Raw genomic sequence first — 25869 nt, forward strand, 5'->3', positions numbered from 1 at the left:
AACAGAACACAAGAAGGAAAACAGGTATTTTGTTCTTTTTTCCTTTTTTTCTTGTTTCCCCCCTTTTTTCTTCTTTTTTTTCCCTTTGTTTCTTTTTTCCTTCCTTTTTTCTTTTTTCCACTTTTTTCCTTTTTTTCTTGTTTTCCCCTCTTTATTCTTCTTTTTTTCCTTTTTTCCTTTTTTCTTTCCCCCCCCCTTTTTTCCTTATTTTCTCCTTTTTTTCTTGTTTCCCCCCTTTTTTCCTTCTTTTTTTTCCTTTTTTTCCCTTTTTACTTTTTTCTTCCCTTTTTCTTTTTTCCCCCCTTTTTTCCTTTTTTTCTCCTTTTTTTCTTGTTTCCCCCCTTTTTCCTTCTTTTTTTCATTTTTTCTCTTTTTTAGGAAAAAGAATCCTTTTTTTCTAACAGGAAACAGGACATTTTGAATTTGGTGTCATTAAAGGTTTTTAATGGACCTGAGTCTAAATAAAAAGATTGATTGATTGATTGATTGATTGATTGATCAAAACAATATACATCCCCCTCACAAAAATGAGAAAAATAGAGAAACATATTTTCTCATCAACAAAACATATTTAAAATTTTTCAAGTAACAAAATAACATATTTGAACTATTTTTAAGACAATAAAATAACATTTGAACCATTTTTCAGACAACAAATAACATTCTTATTTTTGTGAGGGGGGATATGTATTGTTTTTCGGCACTACCTTGTTCTTTATAGCTGATATAACATGAATTACTCCTATGTGGGATCAATAAAGTTCTTATTTTTGCCATCTGAGAAAATTAAATATATTATATTTGGTGCCTAACTGTTTCCCAAGTATATTAGTGCGTGTGTGAATGAATAAATGAGACGTAAAACGTACATTTCTTTGTAGAAAGGCGCTTTATGAAAACAGGTCCATTTACTTGTATTTAATTGTATTTACTTGTACGTGTTTTATTTAGTTTACAGCGCACTCTTGCCACATCCAATATGGCGGCGACGTTGACGTACGGCTCAGCGCTCGATGGGGCGTCTACGTATAAATGTCTACGGGTCTTCCTCCGTGGGAGCGCCGGCTGCTCCCGGCCTCTCGTCCCTCCTCATCCTCCCTCCTTCGTCCAATCTCTCGGGACGACATCCTGAGCGAAAACTCCCCCTAATCTGGCTTCCGACCCTCATTCTCCTCCTCAAAGCCCCTAGTCTGTAACTTCCCCGACAGTTTGACCTTGAGCTAAATCATGAGGCAGCTGTGCTCTAATCACAACCTCCATAAATCTCGGGCGTGCAGAAAGACGTGCAGACATGCCGACTTCTCTTCTCTTTGCATTAGCGGCCGTGACACTGAACTAACGGTTTCTAACCCCCCCATCTTCTCACAGCCCGTCGCCTTTCTTTCTGCAGCACAATGCAACATGAATCATGTAATCATGTGCTTTAAATGAGCCGAACACAGTGACCTCATCTTACTGTCGTCATGGTTTCAGAAGACGGCATCATCCAGGATCAATACTGCTGCCAAACGCTGGATTTAAAGTCATAGTTCTGCATCAGGTGGTCATTAGCTCCATAATCTGAATTTATCCGAAACAAATGTCGTTTTGCTAAACATTGGCGATTGAATAACTTTAAGTAACGTTAGCAGAGTTAAAATAGTTGTTGCTGAGATTTACCTGAGATCAAACTCAGACATTCTTGTTGCTCTTAACCCTTGTACTGTCTTTGGGTCAAAATGACCTAATTCTCCTGTCCTTCTTTCCTCCTACTCTCTCCTTCCTTCTTCCCTTCCTCTTTCCTTCCTTCCTTCTTTTTTTTCTCCCTTTCTTCCTTCTTTCCTCCTTTCCTTCTTTTTTTCTCCCTTCCTTCCTTCTTTTCTCCCCCCGTACATTCTTTCCTTGTTTTCTCCTTTCCTTCGTTCATTCTTTTTTCCCTTCTTTCCTTCCTTCTTTTTTTCTCCCTTCCTTCCTTCTTTTCTCCCCCCGTACATTCTTTCCTTGTTTTCTCCTTTCCTTCGTTCATTCTTTTTTCCCTTCTTTCCTTCCTTCTTTTTTCCCTTCCTTCCTTCTTTCCTCCCTCCCTTCCTTCCTTCCTTCCTTCCTTCCTTCCTTCCTTCCTTCTTTTCTTCCTTCCTTCCTTCCTTCTTTTCTCCCTTCCTTCCTTCTTTTTTCCCTTCGTTCCTTCCTTCCTTCCTTCTTTCTTCCTTCCTTCTTTTCTTTCTTCCTTCCTTCTTTTCTCCCTTCCTTCCTTCTTTCCTCCCTTCTTTTCTCCCTTCTTTCCTTCCTTCCTTCTTTCTTCCTTCCTTCTTTTCTTTCTTCCTTCCTTCTTTTCTTTCTTCCTTCCTTCTTTTCTCCCTTCCTTCCTTCTTTCCTCCCTTCTTTTCTCCCTTCTTTCCTTCCTTCCTTCTTTCTTCCTTCCTTCTTTTCTTCCTTCCTTCCTTCTTTTCTTTCTTCCTTCCTTCTTTCCTCCCTTCTTCTCTTCCTCCTTCCTTGACCTGAAGACAGCACAAGGGTTAAATCTAAAGCAGACAAGTAGGTTAATTTTGTCTGGATTTATGTATGAAATGAACTGAATACCTGGAATCGGTATAACACATACCCCAGACCAGTAGGGGGCGCTAGGGTGCCGCCCCATCAAATCAAGAGACGAAAAATTAAAATTAAAAATAAAATTAAAAACAAATGCAAATAATTATTATAAGCAGGTGTTATTTCAGTCTGTGGGTGACTGTCAATAGTAATTAAATGTTTATATATTTATTTAGTTACAAATTTTTTTTTATTTTATGTTATTTACTTCCGGAAGCAAGGGGCGCCGGTCAAACAGAATCCAGTGTAAAGTCTCCAATATTTGTGGCGTGACATACTCGTATGTTGTTTTTTTAATCTAATGTGATTGGACAATTCATTCCCTGTCTTTTTTAGAAAATCAAACTGAACTACACAAAACCGATTTTTATGTTTATTTTAAATAGGTTAAATAACACTTGCTTTTGAAATAATATTTGTTGATCAAATATCTGAAAGAAAGGAACGTTATCTTTTCAAATAATATAATTCCAGACAGAACTATGGAAATGTTGGTTTTTCTTCTCTCTAATGTGTAAAATAAACTGAACCCAAAAAAACAAAAATACAAAATAACAGTGTTCTTGTTGAAACGTTAAACCCCGACTTTATGTTCAGTTTTCTTTTTCCACTGCAGCAGAACTGAACTGCTTCACTAAAACTTATGACCAATAAGACATTGTTGGATGGTTACATTTTACAAAATTAAAGGACCAAAATATTATTTTCTACCTTTCTTTTTTCCCCATTCTTCCAAGCTTGTACCTAACCGTGACTTCTGTGTACCGTTAAATTATTTAGCACCAGCCGCTACTGCCCCAGATGCTTCTTTTTAATTTATTTTGTTGCATAAACTGCATATAAGAGGTGGAAGCTGCAGATGTCCCAATTCTGGTCCCTGTGGAACTGATACTCAACAGCCATTGGCTCATCTGCCTTTCAGTGAGCGGTCAGTTGCTATTTTGCTCCAAACACGTTATTTGTTTTCTCACTCAAAACTCCTCTGATTCCCGTTGATTTGATTCCTAGTAAACAAAATTAGGGTCAATGACGTGACGCCTATATTTTCAGAAAAACAGACTTTTTTTCAATTCAAAAAGGTTTAAATGGATAAAGAAAATACCATATACATGAACTACCTTTCCCACATATGGACTCACTTGAATTTTGCAAAAAATACTAGTTATTTGGGATTTTGTTGTTGTTTTAAGCGTCAAAATATCATGTGGTGCGACCGTCCGACCAGGACTCTTGTTTTGAAAACTTATTTTAAATCACTCTAAATGTATTTAAATCAATCTTCTGCCCTATCTGGCATGATTTCAGAACTGTCTTGTAGTGTGTAAGATTGCTACACATTTGTATTTATATTTCCATCATAGTATACAAACAAAATTTGACTGATGTCCATTTTATGAAGTATAAATATCATGTGGCGCGACCATTAAAAAAACAATTTTTGTATAATACTGAAAACTTGTAAAAAAAAAAAGATGTCAAGATGTTAAGGAAATTAATTAATTATAACATGAATCATGGTTGCACCACATGACTTTTTTTAAGGCTAGTGCCACTTCATCTTGACAAAAAACTCTGAAATCACTTAAATTAAAATTTTTATATGAATTTATGTGTACACAACATTCTTAATGTTTCAATTACTGCAATAGGTAGTCTTTTTTTCATTATTTTTAAATTGACCTGTTGAAAATCCTTATTCGTCATTGACCAATTACTTGTAGTTGCTTTAACTGGTTTAATAGCTGCAATGTTCCTTAGAGCGTATTTTATTCTTTAAACATGTTAACCTGATCAATGTAATACAGTTAGGAGGTGAAACTGTTTCTGATTAATGGGAACCTTTCAAAACCTCCGAAGGAACCCCAGCAGGTTCCTCGGCAGCCGTTACAGAGACACTAATTTAGGCCACCTTTGTTCAGTCCTGTGTGCTGAAGAGCAGATGATGCTTCGAGCCAAAGTTATTCTTAGATGTGTGGACCCAAATCCAAAAAGGCCAGCGCCGAAACACTCACTCTTCGAATAAAAAACAAAAGTCTGGCGCACTCAGACGTCTCCGGTTACTTGATTTCTTAATTTAATGCTCACATACAGTACAGCATACATATAAGATCACCTTTAGTTCTCACAAACACAAAAGCAAACAGGTAAATACGTCGATAAGGTTTAGCACCAGCATAGAGCACGGATCCACTCGGCTTCCTCTAAAACTCTTATTCATAGTGATTTTCAAAATAAAACCTCGGTTTGATCTCACTAGGCATGGCTTACGTGTAATATCTTTACAGCAGCATTCACCTACAAAGGTTAACTGATTAAAAAAAGGATGCATACTGTGCATCACAAGTGGTATGCAAAAGCAATATTATATAATATTCCCATTTACATGACTTTTAAAGTTTTTCTCAGAGTAGAATTAAGGTGTTTTATGTGTTTCGACAACTTCAGTATCAACACTGTTGCTTGATAAAAAAAAAAAATACAAATACAGGTATAAGAAAAAACATTGAAAAGAGATAACTGTCATGTGACAATTCTGCATATTAAAACATTTATTACATCCATTTTGAAATTGCTCACAGCAGGGACTTCTTTCTCCCCCAAATCAAATCAAACTCCAAATCAATCTCCAAGATGCATCCTTCAATTACAAGCAAAATGTTATTTTCTCAGCCAAAATAGACGAATTAACTAGTTACTACCTGCTTGATGCAGATGAGTTACATTCAGGCAGTTTTTCCGTCACTTTTGGGGAAGAATTTGGAGAGATTTCTCCAGTTGGGCATAAAGATTCGTACAGACCAGAGTCAAAAAAGTGTATGACTGATAAAAGAAAAATAAAATTACAATTAAAATCAAATGTTAAAAATAAAAAATGTATTTAAATAAATACATTTAAAAAATGTAATAAAACAGTCTTTTTTTGACCAGGTTTTGTTGCGTAATTTCAAAATGGATAAAATAATATGGTAATTGAAGCTGCTTTGAGGCAGATGAGTTACATTCAGGCAGTTTTCTGTGAAGTTTGGGAAGAATTTGGAGATATTTCTCCAGTTGGGAGTAAAGATTCATACAAACCGGAGTCAAAAGAGTGTATGACTGATAGAAGAAGAATAAAATAAAGTTAAAAAAAAAAAAAATACAAATAAATAAATGATAAAATAATAAATAGAAATATCTTTTTTTGACTAGTTTTTGTTGTGTAATTTCAAAATGGATAAAATAATATGGTAATTGAAGTTTGTGTTGTGCAGTTTTGATCTGAGATCATATTTCTGATGTAAAAAAATCACTCGTATGATTTAAGACCAAAGCTTCACTCCCCTCGATACAATTACCGTTATAAATATAACACGTTCACAAAGCTTTCATCTTCAGTATATACCAACTTTTACAAGAAGTCTTCAGTCTGTTTATGTGCACTAGTGTTTTGTTTTACGGTTTTTAATATGAAAATTATATTAAAAAAAGAAGGACAAATTCAATGGTAACATTACTTTTTTTTTTTGTTACACAGTAATGTGAAAAAATAGTATCAAAATGATTTTCTGAACCTCTCGATCAGAATCAGTGTAGTATTTAACGCACCATTGTTGAGTGAAGTTAAAAAGATCAGATGGGCGCATTTGTCACAACACGGAGGGTGAAGTGCATGATGGGTGTATGAATAATCTCATGGGTGTCGCTGAATGGTTACTTCCAAAGTAGAGCAAATTAGAAAAACAGAAGCTCATAAATGTATGATTATCAATACATGACATCATGGAAATCGTTATTAAGATGGTTGAAACAGTTACTTCTGGTCTGTGAGCCAATGGGAGGAGAAGTTCTCCAAGTCTGAGGGGCAGTAGCCTCCTCGGCCTCCGCAGCTTTATCGGCTTTATCAGGGAGTTTCACACGATTCATCAACTTTACAGATGATTTGAATCCGTTTTGGACTTAATTTTCAAGAAAAATCTGAATACAGAAAGTTATTTAAGTTAGCACCATAGCTTAGCTTCGTTCTGCCCACTGGTCCAATTTGGATGAATTGGGGCTCGTTGGAGCCATTGCCAATAATCCACAGTCCAGAGGCCTGAAAACAAGACTTTAATCCAACTCTTCTCAAAACCTGAGTGATGTCACAGATTATTCTTATAAAGCCTATAAACGTACGTATCGCGTATCGCTTGTCTTGTGTAACAGGGCGAACCTACGTACACTGTAGATTCATTGTCGTCATACTGAGTGCGTTTACATGGGAAGTTTAATTCCTCTTTAATTCAGAAATAAAGTTAAATCCAATTTAAAATGAGTAAAAATTACCATGTAAACACCTAATTCCGAATGAAAATGGTCATTCCGAATTAAACTTAATTCCGAAGTAAGTGGCTGGTTTATTCCGATTTTAAATCCGAATAGAATAATTCCGCGATCATGTTTACCGGTACACTCGTTCCGCTTTAAATTAATTCCGGTCCTTCTGCGCTGCTCGTTCCCTCCCCCGTCTGTCTCCATGACGCTTATATTCCGCGCTGGGCTTGTTTTCCAAACAAATTTTCAAGATGGCTGCACGCAGTAAACGGTGGTGAAGAGCAGAGAACATTTATTTAATAAATAGCTTGGAGGACCTGGAAATAATTAAAAGAACAGATGGAAACGGGAAACATAACAATTGTGAGCTTTTCAAAGTTGTAGCGGCTAAGTTTGTTTTTCTTCCGGTAGACATAACTTCCGGTCCGCCCCCCTATCCAATCAGAACCTTCCCAACCCCCAGACCTTAAGCGGAATTGGATAAAGCCGGTCAAACGTGTTTTCCTCAATTCGGAATTACTATTTCCCTGTAAACTTGAAGGGAAAAAAGTTTAATTCCGAATTAAAAAACATGTAACCGTGGCCGATGACTCTTTACGTTGCTTGGCCGGTCAGGTTTTTGTTGGGCGCGCATTATAGCCAGGAATACTGCTCCAGAGTTTGCCACTAGGCTATATTTAGGGATACCACCTATTTTAGGGGTTTCTCTGATTGGTTTGGTCCAAACCTGAGTGAGATTACGGCGTTCACACCAGACGAAACGAACTTGAGGGAACGAGAACTCGAGTTCGTTTTAAGTGGACTAAAGCCTGTAGGTGCAACTGCACCTTGAAACGCACCAGATGATGTTGCCACTAATGAGGGTGTAGTATGATGTTTAGATGTATTATCTTTAGTCAGCACTTTCCTTGGTTTCAGGGCTGTAACTTTATTCATCTGCACCGTGGTTGGCTTTACTTCCTGTTTTATTTCAGATTCACACCTGGTTCGTCGTTTGATGGCCGTCACACACCTGTGTTTTGTTAGTTATTATTTCCTTTGTATATATTGTTCTTCATCAGATTTCACAAAGTTATTATTACAGACATATTAATGAAAGACAGAAGATGTTTCGTAGTTATATTTTAAGATTATTACTGGATTACGTTGAAATTTACAGCTCGGAGGTGGTAACCTATTTGCTTTTATTCTGTTGGGGGATAAAAGGAGGCGCTGGATCTTGGCTCTGGGGAACCTATGTTCAATGACGCACCTCATGACGGTAAAGACTCCCTTCCCATTGGATCACAGACCTGGGATCTTGGGATGCGACCCCTCTTGAATGTTCCCTCTGGACCACAACTGTGAGATAGCCCTCAGAACTTTGTCTGCTTTAGTTTGTCGATGTGGTAGCAAAGCTTCAACGCCGGCCCGAGCTTCAGTCCGAGGTACTTCATGATCATGTCGCTCTTTAGGAGTAACAAGGCGTTTCCATCTATCTCCTGAGAAACGCAAAGAAAAGGGTGGTCAAAGGTTCATCACAGCCCGGTAAATCAGCAGCGCAAAGAGAACCGGAAAGCAACGGACTCACGTGTTTCCTAAAGACGTCTGCGTGAGGACCGAGAGCCTGGGGATCTGCGTCCCTGATGAACCAGACGACGTCTTCCACAGACCACGTGGTCGGGTCCTTGTTGGGTGGAGCCTTGGACTCCTGGGACTCTGGAGATGCATTGTAGCCTCCTGGGAGGACAGATATGGCTTTTACTGGTGTGCCTCATACCCCTTTTCCACCAAACCGGTTCCAGGGCCTGTGTACTTCGCGGGTCCGTGTATCTTTTGGTCATTGGATTTTTCCATCATGAGTGGGAATCAAAAAACAAAAAACGATTGGTTTATTTGATTTTCCTTTTAAAACAAAAAACAAATATTGAATTACACTGCATTTTTTCTTTTTCTGTGTTAATATGATTTAACAAAGATTCAAAATACGCCTTTATTTTCGTTTTCTATTTCATATAAGAAAAATGAAATTACTAGTCAACGGGAACGAAAAAACGAACCAAAAACAACGGTTTATTCATATTCGTGCACCGGAAGCTGGCATTTACAACCGAGTGAACTTAGTTCTGGATATTTGACAGGCATTCCTGTGACAATTCTCTCCAGGGGAAGTTTGATTTTAATATTTTATTGGTCGGGTTTACGTGACTCGGAAATGGCTCTGTATGCCGCAGTTCGGGTAACCATGGTTACCATGGCGGCGCTGGAACAACAGATCGAGGATTATTTTTTAAAGATTGATTAAGGACTTGTTCCACAGCGGTTTGACGCACAATGACATTGCCTGCACGTTGCAGCAGATGTGTCTCCTGCAATGCTCAGAAATGAGCGTCAGAAGATTCTGTGCTCGGCATGATCTGAGGAGAAAAAGACGCAGAGCTGGAGAGCGTTTTGATTCAATCTATTTATGAGGTTTTTATTCAGATGTCCACAGTATATTGCAAATATACACACTGCATGCGACGCGAGCGAGAGTCAGCGTCAAAAACAGTTCCATTTCTTTATTATTTATTGTACTGTCTACACTGGTTGCGAGCGACGCAGCGCCGTTTTGAGCTGGACTTTTGTCGCACGCCCTGCTTCTATTTTCTTCCCGTCGGTCGCGTTGAAAGCCGGTTGAAAGTTGAAAAAAAAGTTGAAAACGCTGTAGGAAACAGTCATTTCAATACAAGAACCTCAATAAAGTGGCAGCTGCTGGAGATCGCCAGGCTGGAAGATTCTGATAAAATAATAAGATATAATAAGAATCTTATCTTAATCTTATTAGGGCTTAATTTGTCCTGGATCCTGCCGGATTTCTCATGTCCTCTGCTTTTCCCCCACATCCCAGTAATGATCTGACATGCTGACATGTTTTTGCTGCATTTAACACCACGAACACGCTGGTCACTCCAGCTGTTCGCTGTTTGATTGCGTCACCACACGCCGTTATTAATTGTTCGGTTTTTTCCCCACTTATTCCACCGAATAATAAGCTTGTTTTCTGTTTAGAAAGTACAAACGTAGGGAGATTACAAGTAATCACCCATCTTTTACTTGTCCCTTTACTCTTTTAGGAGTTATTTTAGGAGTTTCTTTCAGGAGCGCACGGGCGGGTGAATAAAAGGCGAGTCTCCGCTGTCAATCAAAAGAACGCGGTAGAACGTGGGGCCGATAACGGGTTCAGAGCGGGTCCGATGCCACGCAGTGCGGCGCGACAGTCGGACGCTCGCGTGCAGTTAGGACAGGCTGTTAGGGAGCCGTAGCCTAATTTTTGTTGACCGCTTTGTACTGATCACTGATCATCCCGATCACGTTTGCAGTGTACACGTTTAAAACCCATTAAGCATGTCGGAAGGCCGTTGTGGCTGAGTTTTGTCATTAAACGCCATAAAACTTCTGTCGGACTCAGCGTGCTTCTCTGTCAGCAGCGCGTCATGCAAATATACAGGACCTAACAATAAACTCTCAAGCGGCTCTAAAAGTACAGGAAAGCCGCAATACCGGCTATCTGTCTTGACTGGGGGTGCATGCTGGAGAAGGTCGGGTTGGAAGAACCCTGAGAGAGCTCCATCAGCCATACCATGAATTCCGGCGTCAGGTAAAGTTTGTGCTGCAGTGCAATTTATACATATAATGGTAATCACGTGGATACCTCACGCGTGGGACTAAATTAATTCTTCCAACCCGACCTTCTCCAGCATGCACCCCCAGTGAACACAGATAGCCGGTCATTCGGCCATGATGAATCAAAGCGCTCTCCAGCTCTGCGTCTTTTTCTCCTCAGATCATGCCGAGCACAGAATCTTCTGACGCTCATTTCTGAGCATTGCAGGAGACTCATCTGCTGCAACGTGCAGGAAATGTGTTTGTGCGTCAAACCGCTGTGGAACAAGTCCTTAATCAATCTTTAAAAAATAATCCTCGATCTGTTGTTCCAGCGCCGCCATGGTAACCATGGTTACCCGAACTGCCGCATACAGAGCCATTTCCGAGTCACGTAAACCCGACCAATAAAATATTAAAATCAAACTTCCCCTGGAGAGAATTGTCACAGGAATCCCTGTCAAATATCCAGAACTAAGTTCACTCGGTTGTAAATGCCAGCTTCCGGTGCACGAATATGAATAAACCGTTGTTTTTGGTTCGTTTTTTCGTTCTGTTGACTTCATTTTTCTTATATGAAATAGAAAACGAAAATAAAAGCGTAGGCCTATTTTGAATCTTTGTTAAATTATATTAACACAGAAAAAGAAAAAATGCAGTGTAATTCAATATTTGTTTTTTGTTTTAAAAGGAAAATCAAATAAACCAATCGTTTTTTGTTTTTTGATTCCCACTCATGATGGAAAAATCCAATGACCAAAAGATACACGGACCCACAACATCACTGCAGTTTCATGACGGAGTGAAGACTACAGATTACAGATTACACTCATGTTTCACTCCCAGGTTTCATATTTTATTTATTTTCTGTTTCAACATTAAAAAAATCTAAAACTGTTAATTTTCAATCTGATGAACAAAAGAACCAGAAACCACTTTCTTCATTTATTACTGTGCATGTGCAATCCCCCCATTTGTCCAATCCTTGTTTTCAGTATCCTTGGAAACGAATAGGAAATAGAGAAAAGAGTTTTCCACTCGCTGTTTTAATTCCCAATTTCGATTTTCAAACACATCAATGAAATCGGGTAATGGATAACGGATAATGGATAACGATCCGTTTTCCGTTTTTATTATCAAACCAAAAGATGGGAAATGGATTATTTTGGATTATTTCTCTATTTTTATTTTGTCTTTTCAAAACAAAAAACGGATGGCCGCGAAGTACACGGACCTTCCAGGGTGTCTCCTGTTTCACATCTGTCCTGATTGTCCGCACCTGTGTCTCGTTATCCCCTGTGTATATCTAGTCTTGTCTTTCCCCTGCTCCCTTTTGGTCCGTACCGTTTGCTCCCTCCATGTTCTCCTCTAGTTTTTTGGATTCCTGTTTTTTGTTTTGTCTTGGTGATCCTGCTCTGCAGCGTTTTTGGTTTTGTTTTGTTCAATAAATCCTGCCTTTTTGCCAACTACTGCCTCCTGCTCTCCTGCATTTGGGTCTTCAACAACCACACCGTGACACAGGGCTGGTTCTGGTTCCAGTGCTGGTGCTGGTTCACAACTTGTTCAACTTGCGAACCGGCTGAGAACCAGTTTGCTTTTCCACAGCTCAGGTGCTAAGGGGAGCCACGTCATTACAAGTCACTGCAAACGTCAGTTATTTCGCTACGTTTGCATTGGTGCGAAAATTGAAGCAACAACTAGGTATGTGCTCTAAAAGGACTTGGTCCACGTAGCACCTCCATGGACACATCTCTAAAAGACAGGTTTTGTCCTCCTCAGACCTGTTAGAATTTTATGAAATTGTTAAAGGTTTGAGGGGTTTGAGTGTAAGATTCTACACAGGTGGTTACTCTCAACACAGGAACACATCCCGGTTTGTATGACAAGATTGTTTAGCTGAGTTCTTCTTTAGGTGAAGACAATGAAGAGAAACAGATGTTTTAAAACTGTTCCATCGTGTTTTTCTCAGTTTTAGTGATCTTAGGTATTTGCTGAGTTAGCATCTCAAGTAAGAAACAATCGGCAGGATATATATGGCTTAAAGTGTGACATGTTTAGGTTTTTTTAACCACAGATGTTTTCACATAAGGTTCCACATCCGCACCTATAACGTACAAAACACCTCCCTTTTTAGTATCAATAGGGCTGGATCGATGACCACCGTGTGCATTTCTCTCCTTCCTCTGTGGTTTGAGAAATGTTTACCTCCGTCCGGAAAACATTGTGCATGATATAATAAAGCTTGTAATAACTTTGATACTGTTCACTGGTTTTCTTATGGTGCACCAGACAAACGGAAACGAGGATCTTACAGACCACTGCTGCTTTGCTGCATCCAGATTAATTCTCATTTGAAAATGTCTCCGTCTCCCAGTCTTGCTGTTGCCGTTGGTCTTAACAACTCCGTCCCCTCCGCTTACGTAAGCGGTTCTTTCCTCTAGTCCAGGGGTCGGCAACCCAAAATGTTGAAAGAGCCATATTGGACCAAAAACACAAAAAACAAATATGTCTGGAGCCGCAAAAAGTCTTGTATAAGCTTTAGAATGAAGGCAACACGTGCTGCGTGAGAAAAAAGTCGAAATGTCGAGAAAAAAGTTGAGAAAAAAGTTGAAATATTGAGAAAAAAGTTGAAATATCGAGAAAAAAGTCGAAATGTTGAGAAAAAAATTGAGAAAAAAGTCTAAATTTCGAGAAAAAAGTCGAAATGTCGAGATTGAAAAAGGAAGAAAGAAAGAAAAAAAGGAAAAAAAAGAAGAAATAAAAGAGAAAAAAAGAAGAAAGAAAGGAAAAAAAAATAAGAAAAAAAGGAAAAAAAAGGTCAAACATTTTTGAAAAAGCTCCAAGAGCACGTAGGGCGGCGCTAAAGAGCCGCATGCGGCTCTAGAGCCGCGGGTTGACAACCCCTGATCTAAACCAGCAAAGAGTTGGTGCTACCTTGGAACTTGAGCCAGTTCTTTGTCAGTGGAAACAGAAAGCCCGGATCCAAACTCAACACTGGCCCAGAACCAGAACCAGCCCTGGAACCGGTTTGGTGGAAAAGGGGGCAAAAGAGGGTTAAAGGTCAGCCTCGCCTTGCGGACGCTCCTCACCTGTCCTGTTCCCTTCTGGAAACGTGTTGGGGCTCGTTGCCGGCTGCCTGCACATGCTCATGGAGGCCGAGCCGTTGGAGAACTGCTGCGAGGAACGAAACCCGTACGAAGACTTTGGCGAGTAGGGCGAGCTGACGGAGTTGAAAGCAGAGTCGCCGGGGTCGACGGAGTAGCGCTTGCCGTCCGACTGCTCTACGTGGTAGTCCTCCGTCATGGACGCTTCAGCTGAGGACACAGACACCGCCATCAGTGACTCAATCTACGTTGACCCGAAGCATCTGCTTACATCATTACTGCCAGTACTGGAGTTGAGGGGGGATGAGGAGGGATGGCATCCCCCTCTGAAATAAAAACGGTCCAAATCATCCCCCCTGTAAAACTGCCATCCCCCCTTTCCATCCCTTATGTCATTTCATCAATGAATGTGGTTTTACTGCTATTTCAACATTTAGAGTCATCACCAGAAAAATAACTTATTTGACAATTTTCACCTGTTTCAAGTAAATTTTCACTTGAAATAAGTAGAAAAATCTGCCAGTGGGACAAGATTTATCTTCTCATTACAAGCAAAAAATCTTGTTCCACTGGCAGATTTTTCTACTTATTTCAAGTGAAAATCTACTTGAAACAGGTGAAAATTGTTGTTTTTTCCAGTGATGAGTCTTGTTTTAAGTGTAATGAGATTTTTTTGACTAAAAAGAGACATTTTAACTAGAAATAAGACAAATATTCTTGTTAAGATTGTGAGTTTTTGCAGTGATCCATGTTACTTATCCTGTGAAGGAGAGTCATATTGATAAGTTCAGAAAAGTGTTTTTTATTGTTGTGTTTTGATGTATTTGATGTAAGCCCAGTGGATATTTAAAGCTTACAGAAGGCTGCATTTAACTGCTGCTATGTCATTCCTGCAGTATTTCTGCAGCTGTTTTGGTCAGTGATATTATTTGTAATATATTATAGTATTTATAATCAGCACAAATTATCTGTCCCCATTTGATAAAATCCACCACCCCCCTGATTTTTTTTTACAACTCCAGTACTGATTACTGCTCTCGGAGGTGAACTCTGAGGTACCGTCTGAGTGGTAGGACCCGCCGCTGCGCTGGCTGATGGGCTGGTCGCTGAAGAGGTTTTCACAGTGCAAGCTCCGGCAGAGCTTCTTGAGGAAACGAAGCACGTAGTCGATGCTGTTCACCACCGGCAGGCTGAGGAGATGCTGCTTCCCGTCAAACGTGGCTGGAAGGAGCGACACAGGGAACAAATTTAAGTCATTAAACCATCACCAATGGCACATTTTGCTCAGCATTACCTCAGGTAAGTGGTAGACCCATACCTGTCAAGTCTCCCGTTTTGGTCGGGAATGTACCGTATTTTACCCAGGGCCGCTTCTAGAAAATGATGACTATAGGGCTGCATCTCAGATCAGAGGGGGTGCACATGCCTGGCACGTTATTCAACACTAAATTATGCATTTTCCCATAATTTCAAGCAGAATGATACTAGCAAAACAATAATATTTAAAGTGTATTTCAAATGCTTTATTGCAGCAATATTGCTGCAGAACAAAGAAAATGCTACATTTAGTCTGGGCTACCTCGCCCATCAGACAATCTAGCAACAGAAAATAAAACATAGCAACAAAAATAAATATACCCATAAATATACAGGACTGTTTCAGAAAATTAGAATATTGTGATAAAGTCCTTTATTTTCTGTAGTGCAAAAATGTCATACATTCTGGATTCATTACAAATCAACTGAAATATTGCAAGCCTTTTATTATTTTAATATTGCTGATCATGGTTTACAGCTTAAGAAAACTCAAATATCCTATCTAAAAAAATTTGAATATTCTGGGAATCTTAATCTTAAACTGTAAACCATAATCAGCAATATTAAAACAATAAAAGGCTTGCAATATTTCAGTTGATTTGTAATTAATCCATGTTTTTTTAATTGCATTACAGAAAATAAAGGACACAATATTCACATTTTTCTGAGACAGTCCTGTAAACTTGCTGGCGTGGTTGTGCTTGAACCACTTCCGAATATCCATAGTTACTTTGTGTTAACGGTGCAGCAGAGTTTACTTTCCTATAGAGCAGGGGTGTCAAATGTGCGGCCCGCAAGAGATTTTCATGCGGCCCGCAAGAAGTTTCCAACGCAAAAAAACGTAATGTTAATTTACTAAAAAGGAAGGCATAAATAATTGCCATGAATCGCAGCATATCCGATAATATATTTCTTCTACAAATCCATCATTATTCCACAAAGAGCAGTTTTCAACATTTTTTTAGTTTTCTAGAATGCATTTGCCGATTTTATTTCTTTGTAGACGGTCGTTTATTTTTATTAACTGACTACTATTATATATTTTTGCAGGAAAAATATCACTGCTAAAAAAGATGATAGAAGATATTTATTTGGAGAATTTCAGTTTTGAACATGAGGATAGTGACAAAGTAAAACAGTTAAAAGAGAAGTGCTGACTTTTTCGGCACACTGGCGTAAATATCCGCGCCAATTTTTAAAAATAAATACACTTAATTGTACTGGAAAAATCTCCAAATCACAAAGAAACACTCTCGGATGTAATAAGAAAGATTTTGCTTTTAATTAAATTTCCTATAAAAAAGCGAAATATAAAAAAAACATACTTGTTTCTGTTTATCTTTGTAAAATTATATTAAAAGTATCTTACATAATTTGAAAAAAACCCGAGAAATTTCAAAAAAAGATCCTGAAGAAATATATCTTACATAATAAGAGTGTAAACAGAGTGTATATTTCCTTTAAAATTAACTAAACTGATATTGGATTAGATAACAATAGTAAAAAAAAAGAATTAGAAAAAAAATTGCACCGTATTTGTTATTTTGAGCGTGCGGCCCGCGAGAAAGAAATTGGTCAAATCCGGCCCGCCAAGCAAAATGAGTTTGACACCCCTGGTTTAGAGAGTGAAGGCCAGAGCCACATGAGTGAAAATGACAAATTAAAAGAAAATGTAAATGTTTCACTTGAAGACAATCAATGTGTATATAAACTGAAAATAGTTAAAATAAATACATGTGCTTTAATTTCCTTTTTGTGTTTTCATTTAGGCTCTGGAAAGCAACTAGAGACAATTTGTATTGTCATAAACGCTATATAAATAAAATGTAATTTGGTTTTAGAGCACATTTATTGGCACTTATTGTCATCCTCCATCCTGTCAACATCTTGACAGGAGGTGACGCCACCAAACCCTTGTTAACCCTAAATCGGGCAAATGGGCAGAATGAACAGACTCAGCAATCAGTTGGAGCATCGTGTTTGAATTTGTTGTCCAATTCGACTTTGTCAGTCTTCCAGGTCTTCATACTTCTGCTCTGCAGCCACAAGTATATAATCCCTTTTGCTGTTAACTGTCCTCTAACTCTGTTTTAATTTCTGAAAGCCAATTTGATTGGCAAACTCTTACATAAACTCATACATTCACCGGCGACTTTATTAGCTACCCCTGTCCAACTGCTCATTAAAGCAAATTTTTAATCAGCCAATCACATGGCAGCATAATTAGGGCCCAAGCACTTACAGTGCGAGGGCCCTATTGTATCTGTAGGAATTGTTCTCATTTTAATTTTCCTCGTTTTTTTTCCGACGAAATGAGGGCCTTTTTTCCCCCTAAACGTGCCCCAAAAGTCACCATATTTTGCACGAAGCCAGGCCTGGTGAAAAATTTGATATTTAATGGTTTGCATTAATGGGCGTGGCCTAACGGCTCAACAGCGCCCCCTAGAAAACTTCGTGCCTCAAGCCCCACAATACAGTTTGACGTACATGCACGAAAATCGGTACACACCTGTCGCAACTTAAAGAAAAGTCTCTTGGTGCCATGGCCGAAATCGAACAGGAAGTCGGCCATTTTGAATGAATCGTGGTATTTTGGCGCAATTTATGCCATTTCTTCAGCCGTAACGTGCACCCAGGTGTGTTATACATCAAAATGTGCGTCTCGATCCTGCGACGATGGGCATTACTTTTCTCAGTCAAAAGAGTTACCATGGCGACGATAAATGCCAAAAAGCGCGCCCACCCATCATCTGATTGGTCCATATTTGATAGTTCCTACTTCCTGCCATAACTTTTGAATGGTTTGACTCGTGGGTGGTGTCATCGGACTCGGTATTGAGTACTTGACCTTCATTGGCATGAATTAGCCCCGCCCCTTCTTCTGATTGGTCGATATTTGATAGTTCCTATTTTCTGCCATATTTTTTGAATGGTTTGACATAAAGAATCATGGGTGGTGTCATCGGACTTAGTTTTGAGTCCTTGACCTTTATTGGTGAAAATTGCACGCGCGAGGGCCCGTTCATCGCTGCTTGCAGCTTTAATTGTAGTTTGTAAGTGGTTAACACAGTGGGTGGCGGAAAAACCTGTCAAAACTTGACAGGTATGGTCGTAGACAAGTTATAAAGCGAGGTCTTTGTACAACACCTGATATTTTCTCTCCCCCGTAGCCTTGCGTGAGGAGGGTGAAGACGGTTTTCTGCTGGAAGGCGCTGTCGATGCAGCCCTGCACGGCTTGCTGCAGCACCACGGACGGCCGGTCAGGGCCGAAGTGGTCCGGCAGCTGCTGGATCTTCTTCCTGTCCAGGTTGGGCCCGGTGTTGGCCTGCTTGTTGATGTAGATACAGACTGAAACAGGGGAAAAGGGAGATGATACGTATCTTTTGGACCTTCAAACCAGAGCCGGCCCAAGGCATAAGCAAACTAAGTGGCTGCTTAGGGCCCCGAGACCACTAGGGGGCACCCAAGAGTTAAAAATTATTTTTACATAAATACACATATTGACGAGGTACTGTTTATCTAAGTTGAGGGATTTTAATTATAGTTCTAGTTTTTGCCGTATTTTGTTGTTCCACTTCACATTGCCGTTGCAGTTTATTTAAAACCAAAAATAAAGTAGATAAAGTGTTTACAGTAAGTGGTTTATAAATGATCTATTTGATTATTTAGTTTCTTTTAGTAGACCTACACTGTAGATGACACTCAGTATCACACTTAGTACTATATCACTTTAAATATTAAGTGTAAATCAACCCCAGGCCGCTCTTGTAGCTGAATTTGCTCCCATTTCAGATTAAAAACCATAGATGGTAAAAACCTGCCAGGCTGACGGTAGGATGATGGAAACAACACTGCTGCAACTGTGACCTTTGACCTTTGACCTGTTGCTTCTCTGTGTGGCCAGTAGGGGCAGTTGGTGACTTTGATCAATATTAATTGAAAGATTTTTCCTCAAGTTTGTTAATCTGTTGTAGCTTCCATGGTCTTAATCACTGTGGATTACAATCTAACTACAACAAAAAGTTCTTACATCTAGTTTTACAAGTGTATTTGTAATGACAGGGAAGAACATGAAATAAGTTTATAGTGGGTGTGTGAATGATCAATACTCAGTATTATTGGCAGTAATAGAGGCCCCGTGGAGGTTTGGGCCGGCCCTGCTGCAAAATCATCCATTTGGGGGGAAAAAGAGGTAGAAAGAGGTGGATTTAGTGTTTTCATACCTGTGAGCACCTGGGGTGTGGCTGAGTGGGGGATGGTGGCGGCATCCTGAGGGATGGAGCTCATGTCCGGCTCCGGGGTGCTGCTCGGGGGAGAGATGGCCAGCGGGGTCATCACCATCCTCGGTTTGAGCTGCAGAAGAAGAAGGATGCATCGTTTGTACCGGATCAAGTCCGGCGGAAAGATTTACGGGACGAAACTGAGGCTTTTTTTTTTTTTTTTTATCTTTTATGTGGAAAAGCCTTGATTTCACAGATGCAGATTTACCTAACGTCAAAATCCCTTCAAGTAAGTTAACATAACATTAGCATGACATTTTGTAGAACTTCTCATGTCGAATTTGCCTCCTGGCTCTTCCCAGATTTTCTTTTTAAAATATTTACATGGAACATGGAAAGCTTCTCATCGTAAATATTACATACAGAAAATTACACACAAAGCAGAATGAGTAAAGATCGTGCTGTAGATTATATCAATATATCATGTTACAAAACACATTTTGATCCCACTGCTTATTTTTGTCAAGTTAGCAAAAGTCAGACCTAATAAGTTGTATGTTCTCAGTCCACTTAGACACATCTGGTAACATTTCTCCTTCTCCATTTTTAGAGAGAACTTTTCCATGACATATATTTCATATATTATTCCTATCCATTCATCTATAGTGGGGGATTCAGGTTTTAATCACCTCCTTGTAACAGCTTTTTTGCTCACTGCAAGGAGTGTCTTTAGCAGTTTCTTATCTTTGTTATTCCACTCCTCAAATTGGAGGTCACCCATATAGAGTATCAAACCGGTAAGGAATTTTGACTCCAAATATATTATTAATGTGTTCGTGAATTTCCCCCCAGTAGGGTACAATAACCTTGCAATCCCAAAATTCATGGAAGTGATTGGCCACGGTTACATGATGTTTTTTAATTTGGAATTAATTATTCCGAATTAAACTATTTTCCTTCGAGTTTACATGGAAATAGTAATTCCGAATTGAGGTTTACATGGAAAACACGTTTGATCGGCTTTATCCAATTCATCTACAGGTCTGGGGGTTGGGAAGTTTCTGATTGGATAGGGGGGGGACCGGAAGTTACCTATACCGGAAGAAAAACAAACTTAGTCGCTACAACTTTGAAAAGCTCACAATTTTGATGTTTGCTGCCATCTGTTCTTTGAATTATTTCCAGCTCCTCCAAGCTATTTATTAAATAAGTCGTCTCTGCTCTTGACCACCGTTTACTGCGTGCTGCCATCTTGAAACTTTCGTGCGTCCGAAATTCCATACTAAACAGTATACTAAAAAGTATACTTAAGTTCGGCACACTTTTGAGTAAATATCAGTAGTGTGCATTAATTCGGACGTACTGTTAAGAGCGAACACGTCACTTCCTGCCGTTGGGAGGAAGTGACGTGTCACAGCAGCAGTAGCAGCTGTTACCATGGTAACAGCAGCAGTAGCAGCTCCGCTCCGCTATTTCCCGTTTATTCTGGCCGAAACAAGATGACATTATATAATATTATTATATACGAATATTATACTTATGACATATACGTATCACTTAGCAACCAAACGACGCTGCATTGCATTGTGGGAAGTTTCTGCTCGGCTAGTGTCCATCAATCCACACTAATACATTTCTCCAGAATGAGTATGGATAGAGCATACTATTGAGTATGTACTAATGTTTCGGACGCACTTAAAAATCTTGCATACTCATTTTGCATACTCATTAGGGTGGAAGTATAGGATTTCGGACGCAGCCTCTGTTTCGAAAACAAGCCCAGTGCGGAATAGGGCTTGGTCACCAAGTTGCATTCTGGGACGCGGCGGCCATTTTGGCAGCGTTGTGTGTGTAAACAAACAGCAGTGTAGTAGCAGCGTTGTAGCACCAAGTGAACAGATGGAACGCAAAAAAAAAGCTAAAATGCCGGAAAGCAACTGGAATTTACCGGGATACCGTAAACACGGAAGCCAGGGACCAGTATATTGAGAAAATTATGATTATTAACGGTTTGGATCCATGGCGACAGACGGGCGAGGGAACGAGCAGCGCAGAAAGACCGGAATTAATTTAAAGCGGAATGAATGTATACATGATCGCGGAATTATTCTATTCTGATTTAAAATCGGAATAAACCAGACACTGACTTTGTTTCCATGCAGTCAATATTAAAACCCGAATATTAGCAATAACCCGAATTTGCACGGCCATGTAAACACCAATAACCCCTTTGAATAACCAGAATTTGCTCATATTCTGGTTTTTAAAAACCCCAACATGACCCCTGGGTTACTCCTTTTAAAACCCGAATATTGGGTCATGTAAACGCCAAACGGAATATCCCCATCAAACGGAACATGAATTTGTTTTCTGCACATGTTCTGTTCGCAAGGAATCCTGGTCTTTTGAGTCCAGGAAGTTCTTATAAACACGGAGAAACCAAGACCAAGAGGAGACTAATCACTTCATAAATGTAATGAAGGATATGAACATTTTGGCATTTGTAGACGTTAGAAAGTACCGGGATAGAAGATTTACAAGAAGTTGCGCGAAGCAGCATTTGTTGTGAATTTGGATACAGGAAGAAGAAGCGGAAATGACGGTAATTGCGTAATGACGTTCTCCGCGCATCACTGGTTTGATCCAGATATCCCAAATGATTAATTACCATGTAAACAGGGATAATCCTGTTTGCTCACGCATAGAAACGGAATATTCCGAATGTTTCAGTAACCGGAATATTAGCAATAATCGGAATTTTGACTGCATGTAAACGTAGTCACTTACTTCGGAATTACTGTAAGTCTAATTCGGAATGGCCATTTTCATTCGGAATTAGGTGTTTACATGGTAATTTTTACTAATTTTAAATCCGATTTAACTTTATTTCTGAATTAAAGAGGAATTAAACTTCCCATGTAAAAGCACTCATTGGCATCCTGAGTCCGAAACTGAGGCTTTTAAGCATCTTTATAGTTTCAGACTTGTGAATGTTTGAGCCTCACAGACGTCAACCGAGGTCCCAGCGAGGCCGGTGTTTGTTTGTTTCCTGTTTGTGAACACATGCATGTTTTAAACACCCCTGGTTCCTCCCCCACCCCGGCTGACCTTGAAGCCCGGCTTTCTCCCCCTCTTCTTTGGCACTTTGAGGGGAGGGAGCGAGTCGGGGTAGTGGTTAGGGAAATCCATCTTGCGGAGCGGGGGCCTCCCCCTCTTCCTGCCCGGTATCTTCCCCGACACGCCGGCGATGAAGGAGGGAGCCACCGCAGCCGACTGCATGTCACCGTTGCTGTTGCTGCCTGAGTTCTGAGCCGCTGCAGCAGGTACACTCATCTGGAGCTGCAGACAAAGGAAACACAGCCGCTGAGCTGCAGGGAAACACGTTTATAACCAGTACTGGAGTTGAGGGGGGATGGCATCCCCCCCCTGAAATAAAAATGATCAAAATCATCCCCCCCTGTAAAACTGCCATCCCCCCTTTCCATCCCTTATGTCATTTCATCAATGAATGTGGTTTTACTGCTATTTCAACATTTAGAGTCATCACCAGAAAAATAACACCAGAAAAATAACTTATTTGACAATTTTCACCTGTTTCAAGTAAATTTTCACTTGAAATAAGTAGGAAAATCTGCCAGTGGGACAAGATTTATCTTCTCATTACAAGCAAAAAAAATCTTGTTCCACTGGCAGATTTTTCTACTTATTTCAAGTGAAAATCTACTTGAAACAGGTGAAAATTGTTGTTTTTTCCAGTGATGAGTCTTGTTTTAAGTGTAATGAGATTATTTTACTAAAATGAGACATTTTAACTAGAAATAAGACAAATATTCTTGTTAAGATTGTGAGTTTTTGCAGTGATCCATGTTACTTATCCTGTGAAGGACAGAGTCATATTGATAAGTTCAGAAAACTGTTTTTATTGTTGTGTTTTGATGTATTTGATGTAAGTCCAGTGGATATTTAAAGCTTACAGAAGGCTGCATTTAACTGCTGCTATGTCATTCCTGCAGTATTTCTGCAGGTGTTTTGGTCACTGCTATTATTTGTAATATATTATATTATTTGTAATCAGCACAAATTATCTGTCCCCATATGATAAAATCCACCATCCCCCCTGATTTTTATTTACAACTCGAGTACTGTTTATAACAACAAAAAATACTCCACTTCCACATTCAGCAGATGCATACTAGACGGCAGCATTGTAGAGCAGACATTTCTTTTTATATACATATACAGGACTGTCTCAGAAAATTTGAATATTGTGATAAAGTTCTTTATTTTCTGTAATGCAATTACAAAAACAAAAATGTCATACATTCTGGATTCATTACAAATCAACGGAAATATTGCAAGCCTTTTATTATTTTAATATTGCTGATTATGGCTCACAGTTTAAGATTAAGATTCCCAGAATATTCTAATTCTTTGAGATAGGATATTTGAGTTTTCTTAAGCTGTAAACCATGATCAGCAATATTAAAATAATAAAAGGCTTGCAATATTTCAGTTGATTTGTAATGAATCCAGAATTTATGACATTTTTGTTTTTTTTAATTGCATTACAGAAAATAAAGAACTTTATCACACTATTCTAATTTTCTGAGACAGTCCTGTACTTATTGATTTCAAAGGGTCAGACAATAGTGAATTAAATGACATTACAGAAATATGCACCCAGAACATGGAACACACTCTCCACACAGACAAACCAAAGTAGAAAAGTAACAAAAACTAACCGTAAATAAAATAAAACAAAATTAATAAATAAAGATACAGAGATGAATAAAAAAAGAAATGAAATGAGAGGGAGGAAAAAAAAGGAGATAAAACTTTAAGAACTAAATGGTGAACCTACACAAAAATAAGTAAATATTAATAAGATAAGTAATAAGTAATAACCAAGACAGAAAGGGTTATCAATCATGATATCAGTGTAACAGCGTGTTACAGATCAGAACCTGGGAAATTCGTTCAATGTCAGGCCAAGCTAGACCATAAAGCCCGCTCCGAAGAGCCAATAATATTCCAGAAAAGGGTCCCAAATGTGAAAAAAAAAACATAAATGGTTTGCAGAGCAGACATTTGAGGAGGAAAGGTGGATGACAGCGGCGCCTGAACCCCTGAAGGGGCTGCAGGGTCGTCAGCTGGGCACCAATAAAGCCATGCACGGGTTTCTGGAGGAGACAGCACCTTCATCCTTCCCTGGTAACACACCAATAAACCTGAGAGGGGGAGGAGGGATGGAGGAGGGATGGATGGAGGGAGGGAGGTGACTATTACCTGCTGCCGTCTATTGTGAGACTCCAAGTGCCAAGAGCTTTTGTCTTAAATCCTAAAAGGCTGAATGCAACCGTGAAGCTTAATCCCTCACAATGCAGAGAAAGCCATCGTGCTCCTGCTGCATGCGGCTTTTTTCCTCGTTCCCTTTTGGGGAAAGACGCTGATGCTTTTGCTGCTGCTGCTGCTGCTGCTGCTCAGGCTGCAGACATCTCATTAGACTAATGCATTCAGCAGTGGCAGAGGGAGGAGGGAGGACGGGGGGGGACGGGGGGACTTCACCATGGCTACCCAGCTATGAATTACCATTATGATGACAGCTTCCTCCTTAATCTTGAAAAAAATAAATAAAAGAGAGAGTAAGAGAGGAGGGATGGGGGGGGGGGGGGGGGCATCATCCATGCAGCTTCACGGCGGCTAACCCTCGACAGGAGAGATGGCAGCTTTTTGTCAGATATCTGAGTCGTTACTCTGAGGAGATTTGTTGCAGAGATGGAGAGCGTAAACAAACTCACCATCCGAAGCAGATGTGGAGACGTGGAGAGTCCCGGCAGCTTCCTGTATTTCCCCCCGTCTCCAGCAGCAGACGAGACCTCCAAGCAAGGCGGATTCCACTGTAATACTGTGTGAGAGTGTGTGTGTGTGTGTGTGTGTGTACAACAGACAGACAGTGAGGGAGTGACAGTATGTGTGTGTGTGTGTGTGTGTGTGAGGGTTAAACAGGGAGGAAGGGAGGGAGACGGGGGCCTCCTCTGTTGTCATGGCAACAAGCCTGTAAGCCCTCTAACACCCTGACAGTCGTGTTTGCCTTGTTTTGTCTGCAACTCCGGCTCAGTACGACTGAAATTAGACCGGATCTCGTTATTGCCCCTTACTGTCATTAAAAAAAAAAAAGAAAAAAAAAATCTCTGCAGCACCCCCCACCCCCTCCCTTCAGAATGAATAGATAAAAAATGATGGATAAAAGGCTTACATTATCAGTTTGTGAATTAATGACTTTATTTTTTTATTTTTTGATCTAATGTTTGGGATTCGGGCCGTCGGTTGGAAGAGAACCATCAGATGTAGAAACATTAATTAATAAAATAATGATCAGATCATCGTTGTGTTAGAGCTCCTGATGAATTGTGGGAAGTCTGAGTATTCTGTGTAATTAAGTTAATGATGTTAGAGATGAAACCGTTAGTTAATTGATTATTTTTTTCATCCCCTCCCCCCATTAAATGATTTCAAACATACACAGGAGTTGGACACATTTTAAATAAAGTCTCTTATTCTTTATTGTATAACTACAACCGTCAATTTTAAAGTCATGCTACTTTCTCAGCATGTTTAAGGTGTATTATCCATCGGCACCGTGGAGCAGCTTCTTATCAGGTTTATAGGGTTTATAGTAGGGCTGTAAAAAGATTAATTTTTTTAATCGCGATTAATCGCATGTTGTCCATAGTTACCTCGCG

At 39.6% G+C, this 25869-nt stretch overlaps 1 protein-coding gene across 2 annotated transcripts; it reads right to left on the reverse strand.

The window, feature by feature from the left end:
• Nucleotides 1-4623: 4623 nt before the first annotated feature.
• LOC133462611 (sex comb on midleg-like protein 4) lies at nt 4624-25100 on the reverse strand. 2 transcript variants are annotated; one of them, XM_061743937.1, is made up of 8 exons: nt 24925-25100; nt 22235-22465; nt 19130-19259; nt 18054-18254; nt 14649-14810; nt 13575-13799; nt 8432-8580; nt 4624-8342 (listed from the first exon to the last, which is right to left on the reverse strand). In XM_061743937.1, the coding sequence occupies exons 1-8, from the start codon at nt 24925-24927 to the stop codon at nt 8217-8219; spliced, it is 1227 nt and encodes a 408-aa protein (XP_061599921.1). In that variant the 5' UTR covers nt 24928-25100; the 3' UTR covers nt 4624-8216. The 2 variants fall into 2 exon arrangements, with proteins under 2 accessions (XP_061599921.1, XP_061599922.1); XM_061743938.1 differs by lacking the exon at nt 24925-25100 and adding an exon at nt 24413-24601.
• Between the last annotated feature and the right edge of the window lie 769 nt (nt 25101-25869).

Source organism: Cololabis saira, chromosome 16, assembly GCF_033807715.1.
Source record: "Cololabis saira isolate AMF1-May2022 chromosome 16, fColSai1.1, whole genome shotgun sequence".
In the NCBI taxonomy this organism is placed as follows: Eukaryota; Metazoa; Chordata; class Actinopteri; order Beloniformes; family Belonidae; genus Cololabis; species Cololabis saira.